The sequence below is a fragment of the Rhopilema esculentum genome, chromosome 3 (genome assembly GCF_057945365.1).
Source record: "Rhopilema esculentum isolate cy_ngs chromosome 3, ASM5794536v1, whole genome shotgun sequence".
Classification (NCBI taxonomy): Eukaryota; Metazoa; Cnidaria; class Scyphozoa; order Rhizostomeae; family Rhizostomatidae; genus Rhopilema; species Rhopilema esculentum.
Genome location: NC_142817.1, coordinates 276533 through 298131, shown reverse-complemented (window position 1 = coordinate 298131; position 21599 = coordinate 276533). Strand labels below are relative to the sequence as shown.

Here is a 21599-nt window from a genome sequence, read left to right as displayed (position 1 = left end):
AACTTTGTGTTCGTTTTCTCCTGCAAACAACCACTTTGCTTACTGTAGCAAAACAAGAATATTCTATTTATGTGTATCATGATTTTTTTAGTGGTGTATGCGTGGCCAGTGTGTTGAGAGGAAGAGTATAAAACAAGTTAATGGCGGATGGGGCAGCTGGTCTCGATTTGGTGCTTGCACTAGGACCTGTGGAGGAGGAGTCATGAGCTCTGAGAGGGAATGCAATAGTCCAAGGTTAGTTTTATGCAAACTGGTTAGAGTTTCAATCCAGCCTCGTACCCATTTCGATGACCTTCTCTCCTTTGAATGACCTTTTCTCCGTAATTGCTGTCTGAAATGGATGTCTTTGATGCTTCGCCGAAAGCACAAAAATTCTTTTTATGTTAGAACGGAGCCGGTAACGCCTAGATATAAACCATACGAATAAGATAAGCCAAATATCCTCATCTAGAGATAAGAGAAAGTTTGATTTAACTGGTGCAAATATTCTTACCATGAATGAAAAGAATAAATTTTGCCAAGGAAGTTTCTTTTAGTGTACACCCGCACAAAGACACTTGGTTTGTTTCAATATGCCATTTATCAAATGCGATTTCTCGTTGTAATGTGTTGGCGTGACTTCCTTCTAAGCGACCTCGTTCAAATGTAAGAAGTGGCCTCATTTCCGGAACGTTGCACCTTAATTTCCTTTCTCGTTTCTAATTTGAGTTTCTTTCTTCGACGATATGGCATGCGGTTTCTTTCTTTTTTGCGAAACACAAGATTTCTCACAGCTAGGTTGACCTATGCTAGTCTTTGATTACAGATCACGGCCAGCGTTCTTTCTTAAAAATCATGTTTTGAAGGGCGTAACTGGTTATACTTCAATTTATGTTAATTTTCCAAAGCAATATATCTTGTTTCTAAGGCTGTTTCTATTAGACTAGTCAATAAATGAATGTAACTGTTTAACTGAATGAGAAGTCCAATAAAGCCAAGTGAAATTGCTGATTTAAGGAAACAGTAGCGAAGGAACTGCTACTTTTAAAGATAGTTATCCCCTAGAAACATGCCAGCTTTATTTACTGTGATAACAGAACAAGCGTTAAACACAAGACTCGAGCATTGAAAAAGTCATAGGGTTTTTTAGTTTTATTTATAAATTCAACCCATGATCCTCTCTGTGCGTTCATGCGTAGGTAAACTGTCGCAAAGCCGTCCAGACAACTGAAACGTGTATGTCAACAATTTATGTTTATTAACATAACGGTTCGTGAGAAAGCTATCATGTTTATAAAAACAGATCCATACTTTGTTTTGATAACTACAGCCCTGTTGCTGAGGCCGGACAGGTCAGTGGTAGCTTGCTGCTTTGGCTCCATAGACTCGCACCAATGCTTGCGTAATTGCGAGGCCCAAGGGTGGTCGTGTATAGAAATCGCTGAGGTGGCTTTTTTTCTGCTCCTTGTTTTAAAGGCCATTTCGTCATATAAACCCATTAATAAATAAGACCAAATGTTTTTAAAGGAAATTCCGGTGCAAAGAGGGAAAATTCGAATATATATAGAGTTATTATTTTGAACTGTTCACAAGTAATATAAATTCAAAAAACTACATCCATGTTTAAGTAACTTTGACCCATTATAACGTTTCTTTTACAGTCCTGCACATGGTGGCTCGTATTGCACAGGGGTGAGACGAATTTATCGCTCTTGTAATCCACAGGTGAGTCCTTAAGTGCAAATTTTCCTTTTTCAACTGAATTGAATTTAGGAGATATGATTCAAATTTCGAGTTAGCATCTTACCTTAACTTGTAACATTTCTTCTTCTCTAGCCTTGCCCGCCCAATTCAAAATCGTTTCGAAGTCTGCAGTGTGCTAAGTTTAACGGTAAACCTCTAAAAATAAATGGAATTCCAAAAAGTGCGCGATGGATACCAAAATACAAAGGAGGTAACATCTTTTAAACTTTCATCCTCATTTTCTAAATAATTCAAGAAACTCTTCGCACCAATCTTGAGTCACCTCTTGTAAAGGAGTGACCGCTTTCTAGACTGGGAAAGTTTAAAATCCCAGATAAGAGCAAAAACGTTTGCATGTGCGAATTCAACATTTTAGCCCGCTATTTTTTATACCAATTAGCAATTTATTTTCTATTTTGCATATTTTTTATTCGCAAGCTTTTTATTTTGATATGTCTTTTGTATGCAAGTGCTGAAGGTCTTAACCGCTTATAAGTTTTGGGAATTAACAATAAATTTCTTTGCGAGTTACTAGACATCCTTTCACTGGTTTCGATATTTAATAGAAGGTATATTGCACTTTATAATCTTTATTTGATTCGATAAGTTTCTACCGGGATACAATTTTTCATGCTTTTTACAGTCAAAATTGAGGATTCTTGCAGACTGTTTTGCCAAATGGAGGGTTACACGATCTATTACGAATTAGCAACTAAGTGTATTGACGGAACGCCATGTGGAAAAGAAACTTTTGGCGTATGTGTGGAAGGAAAATGCAGGGTATTTATGTTTGCTGTTCTTCTTTAGGTGTTACATCTCTTGTCTCTTTTAAACTGAGCCATTTTTATACAAGAATATGACATTTCCCTTTTTTTTCGCAATATTCAATATATTTACAATATTCTTTCCCATTTGCAAGAGCCTTCAAGATCATTCGACGGCCACTTCTTATGGCCTTTTCTTTGTCTGTATCAGTTTTGCAGATGCTTGATTTATAGCAATGCTCTCATATTTAGCCAACAGGTTGCGATCGGATACTCAATTCTAAAGCGAAACTTGATCAGTGTGGTGTCTGCAATGGTGATAATTCTACCTGCACTTCTGTACGTCGACAAATTAGAATCACGACTATAGGTAAGAAGGGGTTTTCTCTCTTTGTAGACGACGTTTCTATTTCAAATTTTGTCTTTATTTCTTTATTTCTCTAGATATCTAACTTCAGTAATGAAGCTGATTATTACAGAATGTTCTCCAATTTCTAGGGTACTACAATTTTGTGTTCCGGGCGCCGAAAGGTGCAAAAAATTTCAAGGTCGTTCAGCGCTCAGCCACCTCAGCAGCAGACACAATTGTCCTCGGTATGTTCTCAGTTTTTTGCACATCTCTAAATGCAAAACTATCGAATATAGGCGGTAAAAGATCGCTATCAAAAATTGCAATTTCCTGTTGCTGTTTTGCTTTACTTAACTTCAGACCTTTTGGGTTTTTCAAAACTGTGCAGTTTCTTGGGTTACTTTTTAGCGCTGCTCGATCATCAAATGCATTATGTTTTCAACGGAAACTATGTCCTTGGTCTTGGCAAGAAAAAGTTTGTTTCAAATGGTCATCAGGTGTATTACTCCGGCCTCGACGTTGTCAACGAAACAATATGGATACCCGGAAAGCTACGACAACCGTTTGTAGTTCACGTGAGTCGCATTACTTCATTATAATTTTTATTGTGAGTCATTCTTGAAATATTCCTGAAGGAGAGCACAGTTATGATGCATTTGCATAACATAGCATCGAAAACCGTTGCTTTCGGCTACTTTTGCAAAAGGTGATAATATAGTCAATTTTGTGACAGTGGGATGTGCAGTTTTCATTCCCCGATGCTCATAACTTTTTTCTGTAGGTAATACACCTCTTATGAGCACAGTTCTGCCATACCTCGCCTCTGTTATAGAAAAGAGATTCGTTTGTATCATGTCAGTGCGAGCTGATCCGATTGGTACGTAACCATCCAATGGAATTATAGCCTTTTTGTTGGCGATTACCCTTAAAGTGCCATTTTATTCGATAGGCTTGTGGATTAAAGGCTCACTAGATCTCAGAAAACTCTTGTCTTGAAAATGGAAAATATGAGTTGCAAAAAGTTTATCGTTTCGAGCCATTGCATGTTTTAATAAGATGCAGCTGAATGTTGAATTCCTGTCAGAAAATCACTGCAAGCGAACATGAATTTGATCTCTGCCATCTGAGACACTTTCGCATGGCTAGACAATCCGAGCCCTTTGCATGTGTTTCCCAGGTGGACACAAAGACTTGATCTTGTCAAGTTTGTCTTTCATATTAACAGCTGTAATGAATATGATTACCGCAAGGTTTAAGGACAAAGATATCACTGCATCTTTCTCACAGGTACACAAAGGAAATCCCTTATTTCTACGAAGTAGTTAGGTGTGGTTTTGACTTCGTGCAGAAAAAGATCGCTTGATGAAATTATTAATTGAATTTGTTAGTTGTTCATCGTTTTAATCAAGACTCTTTTCAATAGTTATTTGTTTTTCTTTATTTTCACTGGCTATTGCTGAGGTCGAGACCGTTTCATTTCCCAAAACGTATTTTAAGACCTCAGAAATTTCTGAATCTTATTCTGCCGCCAATCCCCAAAATTCAATTTCTCAAGCCTTTGGAGATCTTTGAAAATTCAATCTTTGCAAAAATAAGCTTTTGAAAATTTGAGAGACCTGAAAAGCCTGTGGCGAATTCGCTGGTTGCGTGGTCTATAGATGAAATAAATTGTCCATTCTTCTCTAGATACGAACTAAGTTCTTTGGCCAGTGAAGCTATTTATGGTTTTCTGCTTTGTTAACTCCGAAACCAATGTACTATTCAGCAAAGATTTTCTTCATCAAAGTCTAGGGAAAATCCTTCTTGATCCTTGATCAATTTACTCACGCATTTAACCATTTGCGCGTTACAGAACAACACATCCTTTATGAAATCACCAATGAACAAATGTTACCATATCGCGTCATCCAAGCGCGAAAAACAAATTCAGTTTCCTTAGTATTTCGCGGCTCTCTCTTGCGGCAATGGTTTCTATTGTCTTACTAATGGCTGAACTCGGAAACGCTAAACTTTTGAAATCTAGATGAAGGGTCTTTGTGGCAGACTCTGCAGTTAGGCATTTCTTTGTTTTTAAACATTATAAAGACGAGAAAACAATTTAAAGCCATAACGGTTATAAATTTTTTTTTATGCACTTCCTATCTTCATATTCAATAGGAAGTTTATGTTACCTTTGAAAAAATTGTTAGAAGTGAATGTTCACATGCAGTAGATGATTGAACAAAGTACAAAAATGAAAAGACACATTCAAAATTGTTCGATTCATGAGAGAAAAATGGTTTTGATGAGATATGGATGATCGCCATGATGATCTTAACATAGATGCCATTTGGCTCTTTGTCCTTTTTCAACACATAATCGCGTACGCTCTCTTTCATCTAATTTTGGTTTCGTGGCTTAAATCAGATTTTAAAATTGTGCACCAGCTTTCAATCCGTATCTTCATAATTGCCCCCTGGCTGAGAATAGCTTTACTTTTTCCGGAGGTAAAATACCATAACAGCCGGCGCTCCGTTATACACGTTCCAATTTTAATAAGTTGACGTCCAGGCCTACAAATAACTTTCCTACAAATTCGTTGCTCTAAAGTGTCGTGTTCTTGGTATATTTACCTTCCATAAACTTCCAGTAATTACTATGTTCATCTATTATACGTCAATATATTTTGCTTTTCTTTTTATGTTTATAGGCATTAGCAGTTGGGGAGCATTTGCCAGTAAATGTTGTTGTTAGTTACATTTTGCCAGCAAATGGAAGTTACAAGTACATTTGGATGTTGAAAGACAACTGGAGTGAATGCTCAAGGGTTTGCAGAGGTACATATTTGTTAGAATTTAAGAAACAAATCTTAAGGATGTTTTGAAAATGCCCGTCTTGGGGGATCCTGCACCTATTAGAGAAATTTAAGGGTATCCATTTGCTTTTGATTGACATATTTTATTTTATGTGTTGCTTTTATTTAGACCCATTTGTAGAGAAGCCGTTTTTTATGCTGCAAGATATATAGCTAAAGAAAGTGTCTAGTATATAAATGCAGTGGTGTATTTCGCAACCTCAGTTTCCTCTAATAATTGCTTTTCTACTTGAAGGAGTACAGTATCGAGACTTCTTTTGTTTGAGGGAATCTGATTCCCAGAGAGTTGCAGATGACAAATGCGGTAAAAAGCGCCCCAAAACAGTCGTGCAGAAGTGCAATCGACATTGCACGTTAAGGTATCCTTTTATTTTATTGTATTTCAGGCAGCGATTCGCACCTAAGTTCGAAGTTGTCACTTTTCGCTAAAGCATTAGCATCAGAAAAAAGGAAATAACTATATATATAATCGCTTTTAGCTGGAGGGTGAAGGTGGAGCAAGAGTGTTCAGCGAGATGTGGAGATGGATTCAAAACTCAGTCCCCTTACTGCTTAAAGGTTTATGGCAATTCAACTGAAGATGTCGAGATAACTGACAATGCACACTGTGGTGAATTGAAGAAACCACCAAGGAAAGTGCCATGTCATATTTCGTGCACAGAAACGCGGTGGAAATACACAGTTTGGGGGAAGGTAATTATTGCTGTCAGATAACGTCTATCGGTGGTGAGAGAGTTATCACCGCATCATTAATACACATTAGAAGCAATCTTGGCTGAAAAGAAAAAAACGTCAAGTGTTGTAGACATGCTTTAAAGAGATTAGGGCGACTGTTGATTTGTCAAATAAACCCAAATACATTATCTATGGATGAATTCTTCAATATTAGTATAAGTTGAATTAGTATAATATCAGGAATTGTTGCAAGAAACATTTCATTTTTTGATATCACATCGTTTGAAACACTCCGCTTGCTATTCCTGCCACTCATTTTTAATGTGACGACAAATTTCCACTCAGAATCAAAGGATTGTCAGAAATTCTGAAATGAAATAAGCAACAAGCTGTTTATAAAAATATCGCGATTAATGGTTACTTTTCCAAAAAAAGTTTTCTTACCTAAGGTGAAGTAAGTTGCCCTTTTTTAAAAAAATAGGTCTTTTTTATAGTCCATATAAAGATTTACATGAAAAACTTACCAACTACACTACCCTTTAGCTACTGTATAAACACTACGGAAACGAGGCAGCTGGGAGCAATATTTTGTATCAGCCCAACGGCCATTACATTGAAAAAAAGAAATTGAAAATACAATGAAACATGAAAACGAATAACTTTTGCGACTTAAGACGATACAAGAAACGGCGTTGATGACAGAGCGATGTACAACTTAAATCTTTCGTACTGCAAGAGGGGGAACATTTGTTAACGATATTTAGACAATATAACTTCAGATTTTATTATTTGGTTTTATATTCTGGGAAATTTTTAACAAAAAAAAATTAATTTGCAAAGTTGTGTTTTGTGAGAAATGGAAAAAAAACTACAGTGATAAAATGTTACCCTTTATTAGGGAGAATGCTGTAGGTCTTAACGATCGTTGCTATAGCATCATATTTATTTTGAGAGGTAATAAAATATCTTTGTCGCGTAATGGTATCTATTGAACCCTCGTTTAATGCATTTCATATTTTTTTACGAAGAAGATGCATTTGCTTATGAAGAGCTATGCTCGCAATGTCGTACTAAGTATTCATTTCTTGTACAAAGTCCTTTCTTATTCTTGTTCCCTTTCAACGTACAGCACGTACAACTTCAATGATTATCAATTTATCTTTTTTTGCGCCTGATCTTTCTGACGCAGGTTTTTTTGGAGCCGGATCTTCTTGACAACGGATCTTTTTGACGCCAGATATTTTTGTTCAATTTGATAGTGTTCCAAAAGCTGTGGTGGAGGCATACAAGAACGCAAGGCTTTCTGTGTTGATTATCTGCTGAAGAAGCTGCCAGATGGGAAGTGCAACTCAACCAAAAAAAGTGTCCTTCAAAGGTCCTGCAATGAAATTGGATGCCCACAATGGAAAACGTCTGAATGGTCTATGGTGAGATCATATATTTTTGCCATTTTGTCCGAATTTTTATCATGGTGTTTAGCATTCGCTACATTTCAGTTCATTTAATAATGATTCAGTTCACTTTTTTGTACATTGTGTAACCAAGGTCATCATTTGAATCATTGTGTCATACATTTAATCTCGATAGTTTCCAGCACTTCATGAATATATTTGTATAAAGATTGTAATGAAGTTCTTTGTCTGCAGATTTCTAGTGAAGATCTTTGTGTGAAGGTTTTCATACGAAAATCTTTGTTTGAAAGTTTTTGAGGAAGATTTTTCTGTGCAAATTTTTGACACAGATTTTTCTGTGCATATTTTTGACATAGATCTTTGTGTGAAGATTTTTGGTAAAGATCTTTGTGTGAAGATATTCGGCATAGATCCTCTTGTGACGATTTTTTGTAAAAGTAATTTTTAGGATATTTTATTTCGAAGATCTTTTTCTAAATATTTTTCGAATTTATTTTTGTGAAGATTTTTTTCTTTATGATGATTACCCGTACCATGTTCTTGTATTTTTTCAGTGCTCGGTGACTTGTGGAAAAGGAAATCAAGATCGTTCTGTATTTTGCGTCGATGGCCTTGGGATAAAAACAGTGAGCCAATCATACTGCAATCAGACCATCATGCCGGACATCGTTAGGCCTTGCATTCTACGGGCGTGCCCGGCATGGAAGTTTGGAGCCTGGTCAGGGGTGAGTCATGTCGCTTTTGTACTTGACTTTTATGCAAAGATATCATTTCAATTTATAGGCAAATTTCAAATACATGTCTATACGACTTAATCTTTTCGTAATTGCTTCTTTTTCATTGTTTGAGTTATTTTGACGTATACAATTAGCCTCGGTTTTGATAGTATCAAAAGCTGTTGGCCATCACGTGATTATAGCTATCAATGCATCTAGTTAGAATTGATGAAACTCTTTAATGGACCTATTGCTAGACGTAAACATTTCCTAGTGTTTCACTCATTGTTTTATTCAATTTAATTCATTGTATGGCAGTGTTCTGCTACTTGTGGTGTTGGATATCAAACGAGGAAAATCGCTTGTAGACGTAGTGATGGTGAAAATATAGACGAAAGACAATGCCACACTCCTAGTAGGCCAGTTGATAGGCGGGAGTGCAGAGTGAAACCTTGCCCAGCTGATGTTCATGCTGCGATAGACGCCCTTGCAAATGAAGGCCAGGCAATTTGGATGACAGGAGCCTGGACAAGGGTAACTTTACAACGTTATATTTGTATGCATTAATAACTGCTGTTTCTTTATCATGGTAACGACGTTTTCCCTCTTTATGGACAATCTGATCTCAATAATCAGTACTTGGCGTATCATTTTAAATATCGATACCGCTCTTGACAATCTCCACGCTTTTTTGTTAATCATTGCTATTTCTTTGTGAATAGTGCAGCGTATCATGTGGACATGGCACGAAACGTCGCTATGTGAGCTGTCGGTACCGAGGGGGCCAGGTTGCCCCGACGAAAGAATGTGACGCTAAGAAGGAGCCAAAATCGACCCTGGCATGTAAAGAAAGGCCGTGTCCTGTCTGGAAAGTTGGAGGATGGAGCAAGGTACGTTGGGAAATCAGTTTTAGTTTGGTTAAAAGACATTAGGAAAGACACGTCTTTCTTTGAAATTCTGCTTAAATATGCATATTTATATAGAAGGTGTTTTTACTCAACTCATCGCGACGAATGTTTGCCTAAAAACAAATTACAAATGTAACTATGTAGCTAATAGCAAAAACTTTCATGATGATTCAGCCTAAAGATGTTATTTTGTCTGATCTGATAACCGCCATTTGCATTAATATTTATGCGATTTGCAGTGCTCAACGTCTTGTGGAGGAGGATTCCAGACGAGGGTCGTGGAATGCCGCGCAGGAAATCATCAAATAGCTACGCAGTACTGCGATAAGAACAGCGAGCCAAACGAAAAGCAAACATGCAATACTCAAGAATGTGTCGTACGCAGAGTTACTACGAACACAATTGTAGCGCGATCACCGAGACTTAAAAATCATGCCGAAGCAGAACCAAACGGTGTATGGGAAGCAGGCACGTGGTCCAAGGTTTGTAAACATTTTTTCTGAAACGCCCACCAAATGAGATGTATGTTTTAGTGTCTCTCTAAATTACCTATAGCCAACTCTAGTATCTTAGCCTGAGGCCCAAATGTCAATTAATTTGCTTTTTCACTTTCAGTGTTCTGTTACTTGTGGGACTGGTGTTAGACGACGGTCAGTCAAATGCAAATCATCAACAACATCTTCGTGCATGGAAACGAAGAAACCTGCAACAACGATGTCCTGCAACGAAATGTCTTGTCCGTTTTGGAATTATGGTCAATGGACAATGGTGCGTTATTCACATGTTATTAACGCGCTATTTACGCCCTATTCACCCAACGTTTTAGCATATGAAAATGCTTTATGCATCGTTTTTTGTATGATATTTTGTTCTAAAATATATTTTTAATGCAGGGTCTGCCAGGTAAAAATATCATATTTACTTGACGTTTGACTGAAGCATTTTACAAGCTTTGAACTCAGTGCGAACATTTCTGTGCAATTCATTGTAAAGCTTATCAGTAAAAATCTGTAAATAACTGTATTTTTACTTGTTCTTTAAATTTAGTGTTCAGCCTCGTGCGGACAGGGTGAGCAGCGACGCCTGGTTGTCTGTCAGTCTAGCAATGGTACGTATCTCAACGATGCAGCTTGTGACGAAAAGTTCAAACCAAAGAAGCGGCAAATTTGCGAGAATCGCAAATGCCCCGAAATTGCAAGATGGTCAACTTCCGAGTGGCAGCCGGTGAGTCTACCATATTGTTCACCATTGCTTACAAGTGTCAGGTTTGTGTTTTGCATATGATTGTCGATTTAGACAAAGCAGAGCACGACCGACAGATTCTTTGTTGTTTTTAATGTTAGTGGTCAACCTTTTTTTATTACTTAAATTATATTTTTAAAGTGAATATCTTCCCTAAAAATAAATTAAATAACCTGTTTATGATGTAAAAACTCTGTGACATATTAACTAATGGTTTAAAATGGCCTCTAAGAAATGCGTTTCTTGTATTTTCAGTGCAGCGTCACTTGTGGGCGAGGCTTCCAATATAGAGATTTGAGCTGCGAAAATGGAGAGGGCGAGCGACTCCCTAGAAACATGTGCTCCAGAAGGGATCGACCTACACAGCAAAAGCCGTGCTTTCCAGAAGATTGTCCAAAATGGGTTCCAGGAGAGTGGACTGAGGTATGTTTCTGATATTTCGTCGAGTTGATGGTTTAGAAATAGATGCATGTGATATTCTAATATTTTGGAGACGGGTATAAATTTGCAAAGAGTCAACACTGTTTGGAAAAACTTTGGGAAAATTTCAACCTTAGAAATCCGAACGTTTTTCCCTAGCGACCCTACTCAATATAATCTAATTCCTCGATCTAAGGCTGGCATTTGTCACTTGCTTTTAGTGCAACGATCATTGTCAAAGGACAAGAAAGATATACTGCGCGATCGGAGAGAAGGTTCTTGATCAATCAGCTTGTGGCATTGAGTCAAAACCAACAGAATCGGATGACTGTCCCTCTCAGAATTGTATCACAGTCCCAGAATATTCATGGAAAGTTGGTGAATGGGGATCGGTAAGGCGAGCTTTCTTGTTTCATCAATGCAAAAGTAGATACCATTTTACAACGTCTTTCTAGATGCAAGAAAAGAGTAGCCCTTTCAAATGCAACGGAGTTTTGTGAAAATCAAGCTTGATTTATTTCAATATATTTATGAGAGAAGACGTGTTAATTTATTAAAAGCGGTCAAATTTTCCATTTTTTAGCGCTTAAAAAATTTCACAAACCTGCTTATAGAGTTAAATTTTGTCATTTTTTTGTTAGATTACAAAGTTCTCGTCGTCTGCAAGAGACTTTTTTCATTTCCAAAATAATTAAATGCTATTTGATTCGCCTTTCCTTTGCAGTGTAGCAAAACCTGTGATTATTCAGTTAGAATGAGGTCTGTTGTTTGCATCGACGCATCAGCTCAAAAAGAGGTGTCTTTTGAATTTTGCACCAAAAAGTCCCCAGCACCAAGTCGACAACAAGCCTGCTTTGGCGGGCCGTGTCCTGCAAAGTGGCTTCCACAGCCTTGGAGTGAGGTTAGCATAGTCCTATCCTTTCTTAAACAGCTAAATTATTTCTTGCAAGTTAGCAGTATTTTGACCTCTCTCCCTCACTGGGCCTGCGGTAGACCAAAAATTTTAGCAGCTTTTTAAAAGAGAATTTGCCACATTTTGAGAATTTAATCAGAATATCTCAATTTGAAGCTAGAATCTAACGTTTCAATTTTTTATGGAAAACTTAAACCGAATTTTTGGATTATAGTGCTCAGTATCTTGTGGAATTGGATATCAAGAGAGAAGTGTTATATGTGAAGGAGAATTAGACAAGCGCCTTCATGAAGTGAGCTGCAATACAGAAAATAAGCCAGTTGAAAGGCGTGTCTGCAATATGGGAGCTTGCCAACAAATGTATAGATGGCAAACAGGAAACTGGACAGAAGTAAGTGTTGCATAAAATTGCAGAAAGCATTTCTCATTTTTTGAGAATCAATCGATTGATCGGATTAATAAAGAGCAGCGAAAATAGGGAGGTGCAGCAATTAGGACGCTTTTGCTAAACCCGTTTTTCAGCAAGGAGTAATTAAATACGTTGACATTCTTCAGTCAAGGGCACTTTTATTTGACTGCTGACACGACGTAAATTTAACAAAGCAGATACCAATAATTAAATTGAAGCAGCGTATACCAAAGACCCACTGAATATAGCAGAAAGCTTTTTTTAAATTTAAAAGTGCGCATTTCTGGCCAAATTGGCGCTATTTCATTTTGTGCGAGAAAGGACGTCCTCAGTTTTTTCCTACTATCTTGATAAAATTTTCGAATTATGCGAAATTTTGATTGAGTACAGAGTATGGTAGAACTACAAATTTGATGTTGGAATGCAGCTCAGTCTCACGCGACTTTTCATTTTTTCATTTGTTCTGTGTAGAGTTTTGAATATTAAAATGAATAATCCCAAAATGGTCGGTGCTTTTGTTTCTTCTCTGGAACCTTAAGATGAGATTTAAATTTTTAATGGCTTTTATTAATCCCACATTTTTTCGAGTCTGTTTCATAACTTTGGTTCTTTCATGTAAAATACGAGAAATATACACTCAATTTGAAAATAACATCAAATGAAAATTCTTGATTTAGGGATTCATTTTAATAAGTTTCTCTCTGTCAACAAAACATGTCTTCATCGTTTACCATTCTTCTTTTTCCTGTTTCTTTTAGACTTTGTTGCTTGAATGGGATTTTGAAACTAGGTTGTTGGTGAAACTGTCAGCGAATTAGTGACCTTTAAGATTTTTGTGTTTTAGTGCTCACGAGAATGCAATATCGGTACATCGAAACGTGAAGTTTCATGCGTTGATCTGACTGGGAGAATAAACGGAGATTCAAAATGTGTTGCAAAGAGACCAGCCAGCTTCCGGGTGTGCAATGCTCACTCATGTAAGTACAGTCAGCATATGAAAGGACGGACTAAAGGACAATTCAACTAATTTTTGTTTACATAAATGTAATGATCAGAAGTGGGACATCTCCTCCTTTTCAGGCAAGCCAAGCATTTCTCTTAGCTAATCTCCAAGGATTTGGTCCTGTGCTATAAGCAATCTAAGCAGTGTCTAATGTTGATCTCTCTATCAGTTGCAATGTCTAATAATGCACTCTCCATCCAAAAAAGACATGCATACTTGGCTTTACTCGAAAAGTTGAGTTTTCTCCAATTTGTAAATTTTCTGAGGCATTGCTTCATATTATTGATTGTGTAGACTTTTCAATCCATCTGCTACGGTAATGAATCAATGCGGGGGAAAGGGGATTCTAGGGGCTGAGAAGTCATGGCCCTGATTATTTCCATAAGGGGAATCGTCATTGATTGATAACCACATTCATTTGATTTGATTTGTGTCATCCCACTTTTAAGTTTAATGCGGTTCCCTGAATTCCTGCTATTGATTGAGAGGTCTCAGTAATTCTCACTTTTAAGAGCGATCTATCTTTTAAGTTTCCTTTGTGGCTACCAAGGTCGTTATCATTCTAAAGCAACTACCCATGCACAGAATTACAAACGAGGGAATTTCTGCAATAGATTAATATTGCGATTTTTACAGAGCAGAGAGAGAATTCATTACCATTTTAATTTAGCGTTACGTTCAGTAGCATTGAATCTTAGTACAACGTACAACGCATCATAGATACAATTAAGTTTGATATGTGCCCCGAATTGAATCTTCTCTTCGGCCCCAAGTCTGTTTCAATTCATGTCCACAAATACATGCATGATAACAGAGTTCTTAACTGTGACGTCATGAAAAATCTGATTTAATAATTTTGATTTTTGATTGAAAGAACACCATGAAATACTTGTAAATATGCAAAACCAGTTGAAAGTATCCAAATAAATTATTTTGAAAAGATTTTCGTGACGGCATCACTTGAAAACTCTGTGATCCTCAATATCCTATGTAACATTCCACATGCATGTAATTCATTTAAATGTTCCTTGTAAAATTTACTCGTCTCCTTAGTTTCTTATTTCATTGAATAGCGTATTATGAAAGTTTTTGAGCATTATTGTACTCCAATATATTTATCAAATGTTATCAGTAGTGCTGAAATGGGCATAGATATTTTGCCAAATTTATAGATAAATGTTTATGAATAAGAAGTTTTTATTTTGTTTTTCTTGCGATGACGACTCACTTTCACTTTCAAAAGCATACTTTGACGCTTTAACATCACCATTATGCAAGATTCATAAACTCCATGTCGATTCATAAACTGACATTAACTCCAATTCTATATACACTTAGAAAACATCTGCAACTTATTTGAAAGAAATCTCTTCTCTCGTTTGCCCTTTTTGACTAACCTTAGCCTTGCATCCATTCTATTTTCACGTGTACAACAATCAGTACGAGGCTCTCTATTCACTACAATACTAACTAACCTAGAGGCTTGTATTGGCTTACTTTTCGCCCACGGGCTCGATGATCCAAGGTCTGTGGTCTTAATAGTTTGAAACTATTCCAGTCATTCACGGAATTCATTCATCAACAAAAACCAAAAACAGGATTCAATTACTGTTACAATGGAAAGGATAATTGAAACTCATACTTTGGCAAGACATGGACAGATTGTCTGTCACCTTTAGGCGAGGCCTTAGAGCAATTGATATAGTTGTCTTTCCATTTGATGAAAAGTTTGTTTTGATTCCTTGTTACCTTTAATACCTTTCTTTGTTTGTCATTAATGTTCGTGAGTTTTTCCTCTTAACTTGCCAAGCGCCAGTGACAATCTTTCTAATCTCATCTTGAGCATCCCATAATAATGGATCCCATAATATCAAGTTGACCATACACGATCATTTTGGTTCATAACGTTATCTGTCTGGTTCTCAATTCAGTGTAGGATTCCTTATATGCCGACTTGGTTGATTGGTCATGTGTGCAACTGTCGTATCAATATGACCCAAGTCTCGTTCAGCTGTTCACACTATATAGAAAGGTCAACCTACTTTCAAGCAACCATCCTCAAAAGTACTGACTGCCTGAAAGCCTTTGAACTTTTGCATTTTCTTCCTGGCTAGAGATTTGAATCGTGACGTCATCGCATGTTTCTTTACCCCCTTCATTATCATATATTTTACCTTTTTTTCTGAAAATTTATAATTTTTCACAGCAGCTGCCGATCAAATTGTCTAACATAACGTGCATGTTTTTTTAGGTCCTCCGATGTCGTGTCGTGATGTACAACAGCAGCAAGGCATCTTTAGCGATGGGGAGCGTTTGCTTCTGTCAAGAGATAAGAAATTTGTAAAGGTATGATTTTAGCAATCATCTTATTGCTGATTGGCAATCATCATCCGTCTCATTGTCACTTTTTGCAATTATCATCCATCACATTATCACTGATTTACAATCATCATCCATCACAATATCGCTGATTGGCAGTCATCTTTTAGTTATCAATAGATATTTGATTGAATATATATATAATTGCGGTTACGATTGAACTAAGGCCTTCTACTTAGAAAATATCCAAGGAATAAAATTAAGAGGAATAGCTTGTGAGATTGAAAATGTATTAAAATACAGTTATTCGAATTACGAGTTAATATATTAATAAAACCATAGAAGTTTTAAGGCCCTGGTAACAAATGATTTATCTTACTATTTTGCACCGTTTTAACTCGGTCATTTACCATGTTTTAGACCTGAATTTTTGATCTGATTCTTGAATGTTACAAAAGTTTTCTACTGGGTACAAAGAGCATTTATGATAGAATAGTTTTTTGATTCACTAGTTAAACATCATTGAATTATTCTTAACATTATTGAATTTGTTAGTAAGGAAATATTCACACCTACTATCCTAGGACTACATTCGGCCGCATATAGTAATTATTATAAAAATAGTGGTACAGTTAGACTGGATTATTTAAGATTAAATATTGGATTATGAACTCAAATAAATTGAGATTTGATCATTTGGATCTTGGTCCTGAAAAAAATGGATATTTTAGTGGCACCGCAATGAACCGTTAAGGCTCGCCTGTGAACCGTTAACGCAATGAAAGGCTCGCCTGTGAACTGTGAGTCCCTCGCCGGGCGTGTTTGCTTGAAATCATATTGCATGGCACAGCCTTGGTTTCAAAGTTTCTTATACGTAAATACATTCACTGTTATCTAATGCTAGGTTTATTGCGAAGGCATGTCTACAAACAGACCAAGGGAATTTATCACACTTAGAACTGGAGCAACAGACAACTATTCAGAAATCTATGGCAAAAGGTATTCAGTTGAATTGCTGTTGTATAAATATGCAAGCACTTTTTCGGTTTAATCAAATGTGAAACGAACTTGCTCTTCGTGCACATACGAAAATTGCCATAATGCTGTATCCTCTAACATAATATATATTTTATGCGAAGGTAAACAAATTGTAGATGCTTAGATTGAGCTGTTTTAGATTGCATTTTTCCATGTTTTCAACCATTTTTGCTGATTTCGATAGAATCAATTTTTAGATTGCGAAATCGAAAGACTTGTCCAAACAACGGAACCAAAATAAAACACTGTCCAAACTGCTTGGAGTTCTCTTCGTCTGGCACTACGTATTTCAGCAAGATTAGAATCGATTTTAAAAGATTAATTTTGATACGTGAGTATGCATTCAGTTGACTACCTCAATCTAGACTAAATACATATTTCTAATTTTATTACCATTGGTAATATGATTATGGTCGTGGTGCTTCAAGGCAGTGTCATATTAAGGCCAACTGCATGTGTGTGTGTTGTGCTTTAACTGGTTAAGGATCGTGACAAAGCCCGCATATAAGACATTAAGTAAAGTTTACTAATCTTGAGTTGGCATAAATTATCGACTATGACAGAAGAGCCACCGCGTAAACCCTTCGTGATTATTACTCTGATCTTTCTAATCAACCACTCTTAAAAGGATAAGGTGTGTGGCCCAGAGAGAAAGGGACCTTCGTATTGACATTTTAAAGTTGATACAGTAAGAAAAGCCGACTTTCATGCATTTGCTTCTAACTAATTGAAAAAAGCTTTCATTGAAACTGAAACAGAGTGTGGAATCACACATCTATTGAAATTACTAGTTAAGTATAAATGCCTTTTAACCTACAAGATCATCAGTTTGTTCTTTGAGTATAAGATAAATGTTTCACTGTTCTTTTCCTGCTAACGAGGTTTCCTTTTCAATCAGTTTTCTGTCTGGCTGTTGTTGCTTAGTTTTATGTTGTTTACTTCTAGCGGAGGACACAACTTTTGCAATCAAATTCGGCAGGTACCCGCCTCCTCTAGCTTCTGCAGGCGATTGTTTTAGTCAAGCTTATTGTCCGCAGGTGAGAGCACGTGGTTTAAATTCCTTTCTTTTCATTTAACATTCAGCGATATCTTTTAAAAAGGCTACATGGGAGAATTTTGTGAGACAGAGGTGGAAATTATAGGGGTATGGGGGCGGCCCAACCCCCCTCCCCAATCAGAGATCTCGTCGGAACATCTGATGAGCTTTCGTTGGATAATTTACAAACTTTTAACGTGCCTAAATGACGGCAAGAAATCGTTCTGGAATGTATTGCAAGCAAATCTAAAAGGCGTGTTTGTCAAATTTTCTGCTCGCTCGCTCGCAGGTGATTCGCGTTTTCCCTTTCTGCCCCAGGGACCTCTGTAACCTCCTTGTGCCCTTGAACATGCCTGATATTAAACACACCAGTACTAAATAATCAAAAAAACAATATATGACAAAAATCAAAATTGCTTGCATCTAATTCCAATCCCGTAAAGATTAGCCGAACTTTTTATCGGGTTCTTTCAAATAAAAGTTTTTTTCAAACGTATTTCTCACTGGAGAAAGCAAGATAAAATGCAGAAAATGAAGGTTACATTCCTTGTCAATAGTGTTATCGTTCGACCTCTTGCATCATCAATTGCGTTAGATTAGATATCGATCGTGATATCAAAAATCCTTAATGGATTGTTCTTATGGATTGGGCGTGACCAGCAAAGATTTCTTAAGGGTCCCGCCCCAAAATAACCTATTTTCATCAAAATGTGCATTGGTAAAGTTTCCTTAAAATTAGGCATGATCCAAGATGTTATCTCGTCGGAAAATCGTAGAATCGTAGGCCTGAGCCCCCCTCCCCCCTCCCCCCCCCGCCCCCCCTTCCCCCTCTAAATGAAAGCCTAAATTTCCGCCACTGTTGTAAGACCAAGCAAACCAAAAAATCCATAGTTTGAAAATTAAGGTTTTTGAATAAAAATATGCAAAAAGGCTTGTTCCTTTAAATATCAGGTTTCTCTCTTTTTCAGGGGTCTTTCAAGATGAACTTGACTGATACTGGCTTAAGTCTGGACCCTTCTGTTAGTTGGAGATCTAGTGGCTATTTCGTTTCACAGCAAGTTAAAAAATATATGGTAAGTTGCTCAAGTGTTTTCTGCCATGCCGAGATTTCATCCCACGCAGATTAGAAGCCGATTGCTTTAATGACATACCAGGACATACCGCCAGTTTTTAATCTAAGATTTTGAATTATATTTCAACTTTTCCTAGTTTTTTTAAGGAATCTCATGGAACACATAGAGTATTGTCGTTCTTGCCTTGGAAAACGTGTTCGACAAACAGAACTTCATTAGCCATTCTTTTCTTACACCAGATTGTCATCCAGTCTTTCCTTTTCTATTTACATGAAAGACATAGACATTTTTGCCAGATCGTACAGTACCTAATTTTAATTACTTCAGAAGGTTTGATACAGAGACGTGCTTTTATTGTCGGCCTTCTTACAAAAATCTGAGATTGCAATCTTAAAAAAAGTGGTATCCGTTAGGCGCAACCTTACGCCAGCTAATAAATTCTTTGATTTTTCGAATCTCTGTTATTCAATAAAGATAACGGAATTTTTGTTCCCTTCAGGATGGACGTGTTGTTATTGGTAGGTGTGGTGGATACTGCGGCATGTGTAGTCCCAATGAACTGAAAGTTAGATGCACTAATAGCTGATTCTATACCACCGTAAATTTGTAAGTAGCACTCGGTTGTCATCCAATTTCGCCATTCTCTTTTTCATGCAGTTTCATTGGTTTCAGATAATTCTATCAAGTTTATTTTTGAGAAGATGTCATTCCTCTTTTAAGAAGACTCGTGTTTCTCTTTTTCAGATCTTAAGAGATTGTAAATATCCCTTTGATATTGTAAAAAAGAACTAATGTCTTAACAAGACATTAAAGATCTCGCTCCGTTTGGCGAGCAACAATATTACCGCAACAGAACGTTGATGATGTCATGGTGCAAAATTGAAGGACGCGTTGAAGCCGATTGAAAAATGGATTACCAAGCACTCTACTCAGTCAGTACCTGCAGTTTTGTGTTATCCTGAACCAAGAAGGGAGGAACCATAATTTTCACAAAACTATTACACCATGTCTTGGTTGTCCATTGACATGCATTTGATGATCAACATTTTAAGTTTTTTCATAAAACTTTTCTAACATTTGCTATTTAAATAAACAATTACAAAATTATATATATAATATAAATATATATATATATATATATGAAAGCCTGCGATAAAGAAGTATTTTTCTAGATATTTTTGAATTATTTTATAATCGCCATATTAACTTTTTAACAAAAAACTAAATTGAAGAGAATTAGCTGTGCTAACATTTTAACTTTTTCTTATTGACCTTCCTAGACGCCTGTTTGTAGCCAGCCTGTTGTTAAGTTCTGTTTAAAGTTTCGACATCTAATTACGTTTCATGTCTAAAAACGAATACTAGCAACTTTGTACATATTAGTATTTTAATGAATTCTAAAGACATTTATGCTGCATAATTTTAGAAACTATTCAAATGAAGGATAAGGGCATTTTTCATTATTGCAACATTTAATAAAGATGTTTCATCTGTTATTGTGCAAGAATATTTTTATCGCTTTTTACTATTTATTCGGTTTTTTCACAATGATACATTTTTACACTTGGGTTTTAAGAAGCTCTGTCGGGTTTTGTAAATGCCTACGTTTTCAGTAGAATGTTACGAGCTAGAAATCTAGCAATTAGCTACAGTCGGTGGTTGTGCAGTCCAAAGAGCTCATGTCATAAATTATAAGTAGACCGAACTGTGTCGTGTTGCTGACATGTTTTAAACGAGAGTACACGCCGATTCCCGCCCACGACACCCGCGCACAATACCCGCGCACAATTCCCGCCCACGATAGCTTGCTACCAAACATTGGTGACCCACAAGTTATCAAAAGGAGATCATGAATGCAACGTGGTATCTCTGCTTGAGTCAGACGCTCAACATTTTGATTTTGCAAATGAGTTTTGACAACCTCTGTTCCTCCTGCAATTTTAAATGACTCTTTTTGAGTCCCATATATTTCTAGGCTTAGTGATCTTTTCTTAAGCTAAAATATTTAATCTCTTTCGAATATGATATATGATATAATATCTTTAGATAATAATACTTTTGCTTTTACTCTGTAAGATATTTTCCAGTTGTTTCTAGACACAATAATATTTTGTTATTGGTTTCTTCCTGCACCTTTGAATACCCCAATTTTAGCTAGTGCAGTAAGCCAAATTTAGATATCTAAAAATTGTGTTATATTCTGTAGTTTATGTTCTGGTAATCTTTTTGAAGATGCAACAAAATTCATTTTAATCAAATTGCTTGTCTTTAAATTCAATTTGTTATATTTATATAAATACCAATTGTTACAATTACGTTTCAGGTTGTTTTTGAGTTGACACAAAGTGCATAACATATAAAGTTGTTGCAATTTCTCGCATTTTTTAGATTTTTTGTATAAATTTTATGACCATTCGTTATTTATCTTGAATTTCGATTTACATAATCATCGACATACTTCAGAAAGCATAATTATCCACAATGGCAACCTGTTTTGCCAAAGGTTCACTTACATCTTTTGCTAGAGGGCCTAACCAGCAAAGACAGTGAAAATTTGTTGGATAGACCCACATAAAGACATAATGATAACAAAATGAAATAATTATAATATCTGACTATTCAGTGTTTGATACCTTGGACTTCAAAACACTATTTTTCCTAAGACATAATGTCTCTGCATCTTGATACCAACTTCCACCCAAGCTCTGAAGACATTATTTGGTGTTTCACACTCCGCAAAATGTCA

The 21599-nt window shown here is 36.4% G+C and overlaps 1 protein-coding gene across 1 annotated transcript in view; it reads left to right on the top strand.

Annotated features, from left to right (window-relative positions):
* Positions 1-21231, top strand: part of LOC135692398 (A disintegrin and metalloproteinase with thrombospondin motifs 9) — a 67694-nt gene extending 46463 nt beyond the window's left edge. Inside the window, exons 13-41 of the mRNA XM_065210487.2 lie at positions 92-234; positions 1641-1704; positions 1816-1933; positions 2366-2502; positions 2739-2856; positions 2985-3080; positions 3244-3410; positions 5525-5651; positions 5925-6048; positions 6169-6382; positions 7624-7791; positions 8331-8501; positions 8811-9026; positions 9215-9382; positions 9640-9882; positions 10016-10168; positions 10448-10624; positions 10898-11065; positions 11284-11454; positions 11787-11963; positions 12190-12366; positions 13229-13361; positions 15639-15733; positions 16611-16705; positions 16942-17075; positions 17690-17781; positions 18749-18853; positions 19353-19459; positions 19598-21231. Coding sequence (XP_065066559.1) covers positions 92-234; positions 1641-1704; positions 1816-1933; positions 2366-2502; positions 2739-2856; positions 2985-3080; positions 3244-3410; positions 5525-5651; positions 5925-6048; positions 6169-6382; positions 7624-7791; positions 8331-8501; positions 8811-9026; positions 9215-9382; positions 9640-9882; positions 10016-10168; positions 10448-10624; positions 10898-11065; positions 11284-11454; positions 11787-11963; positions 12190-12366; positions 13229-13361; positions 15639-15733; positions 16611-16705; positions 16942-17075; positions 17690-17781; positions 18749-18853; positions 19353-19439 — 4038 coding nt within the window. The 3' untranslated portion in view covers positions 19440-19459; positions 19598-21231. The remainder of the gene's footprint in view (positions 1-91; positions 235-1640; positions 1705-1815; positions 1934-2365; positions 2503-2738; positions 2857-2984; positions 3081-3243; positions 3411-5524; positions 5652-5924; positions 6049-6168; positions 6383-7623; positions 7792-8330; positions 8502-8810; positions 9027-9214; positions 9383-9639; positions 9883-10015; positions 10169-10447; positions 10625-10897; positions 11066-11283; positions 11455-11786; positions 11964-12189; positions 12367-13228; positions 13362-15638; positions 15734-16610; positions 16706-16941; positions 17076-17689; positions 17782-18748; positions 18854-19352; positions 19460-19597) is intronic.
* Positions 21232-21599: the final 368 nt, after the last annotated feature.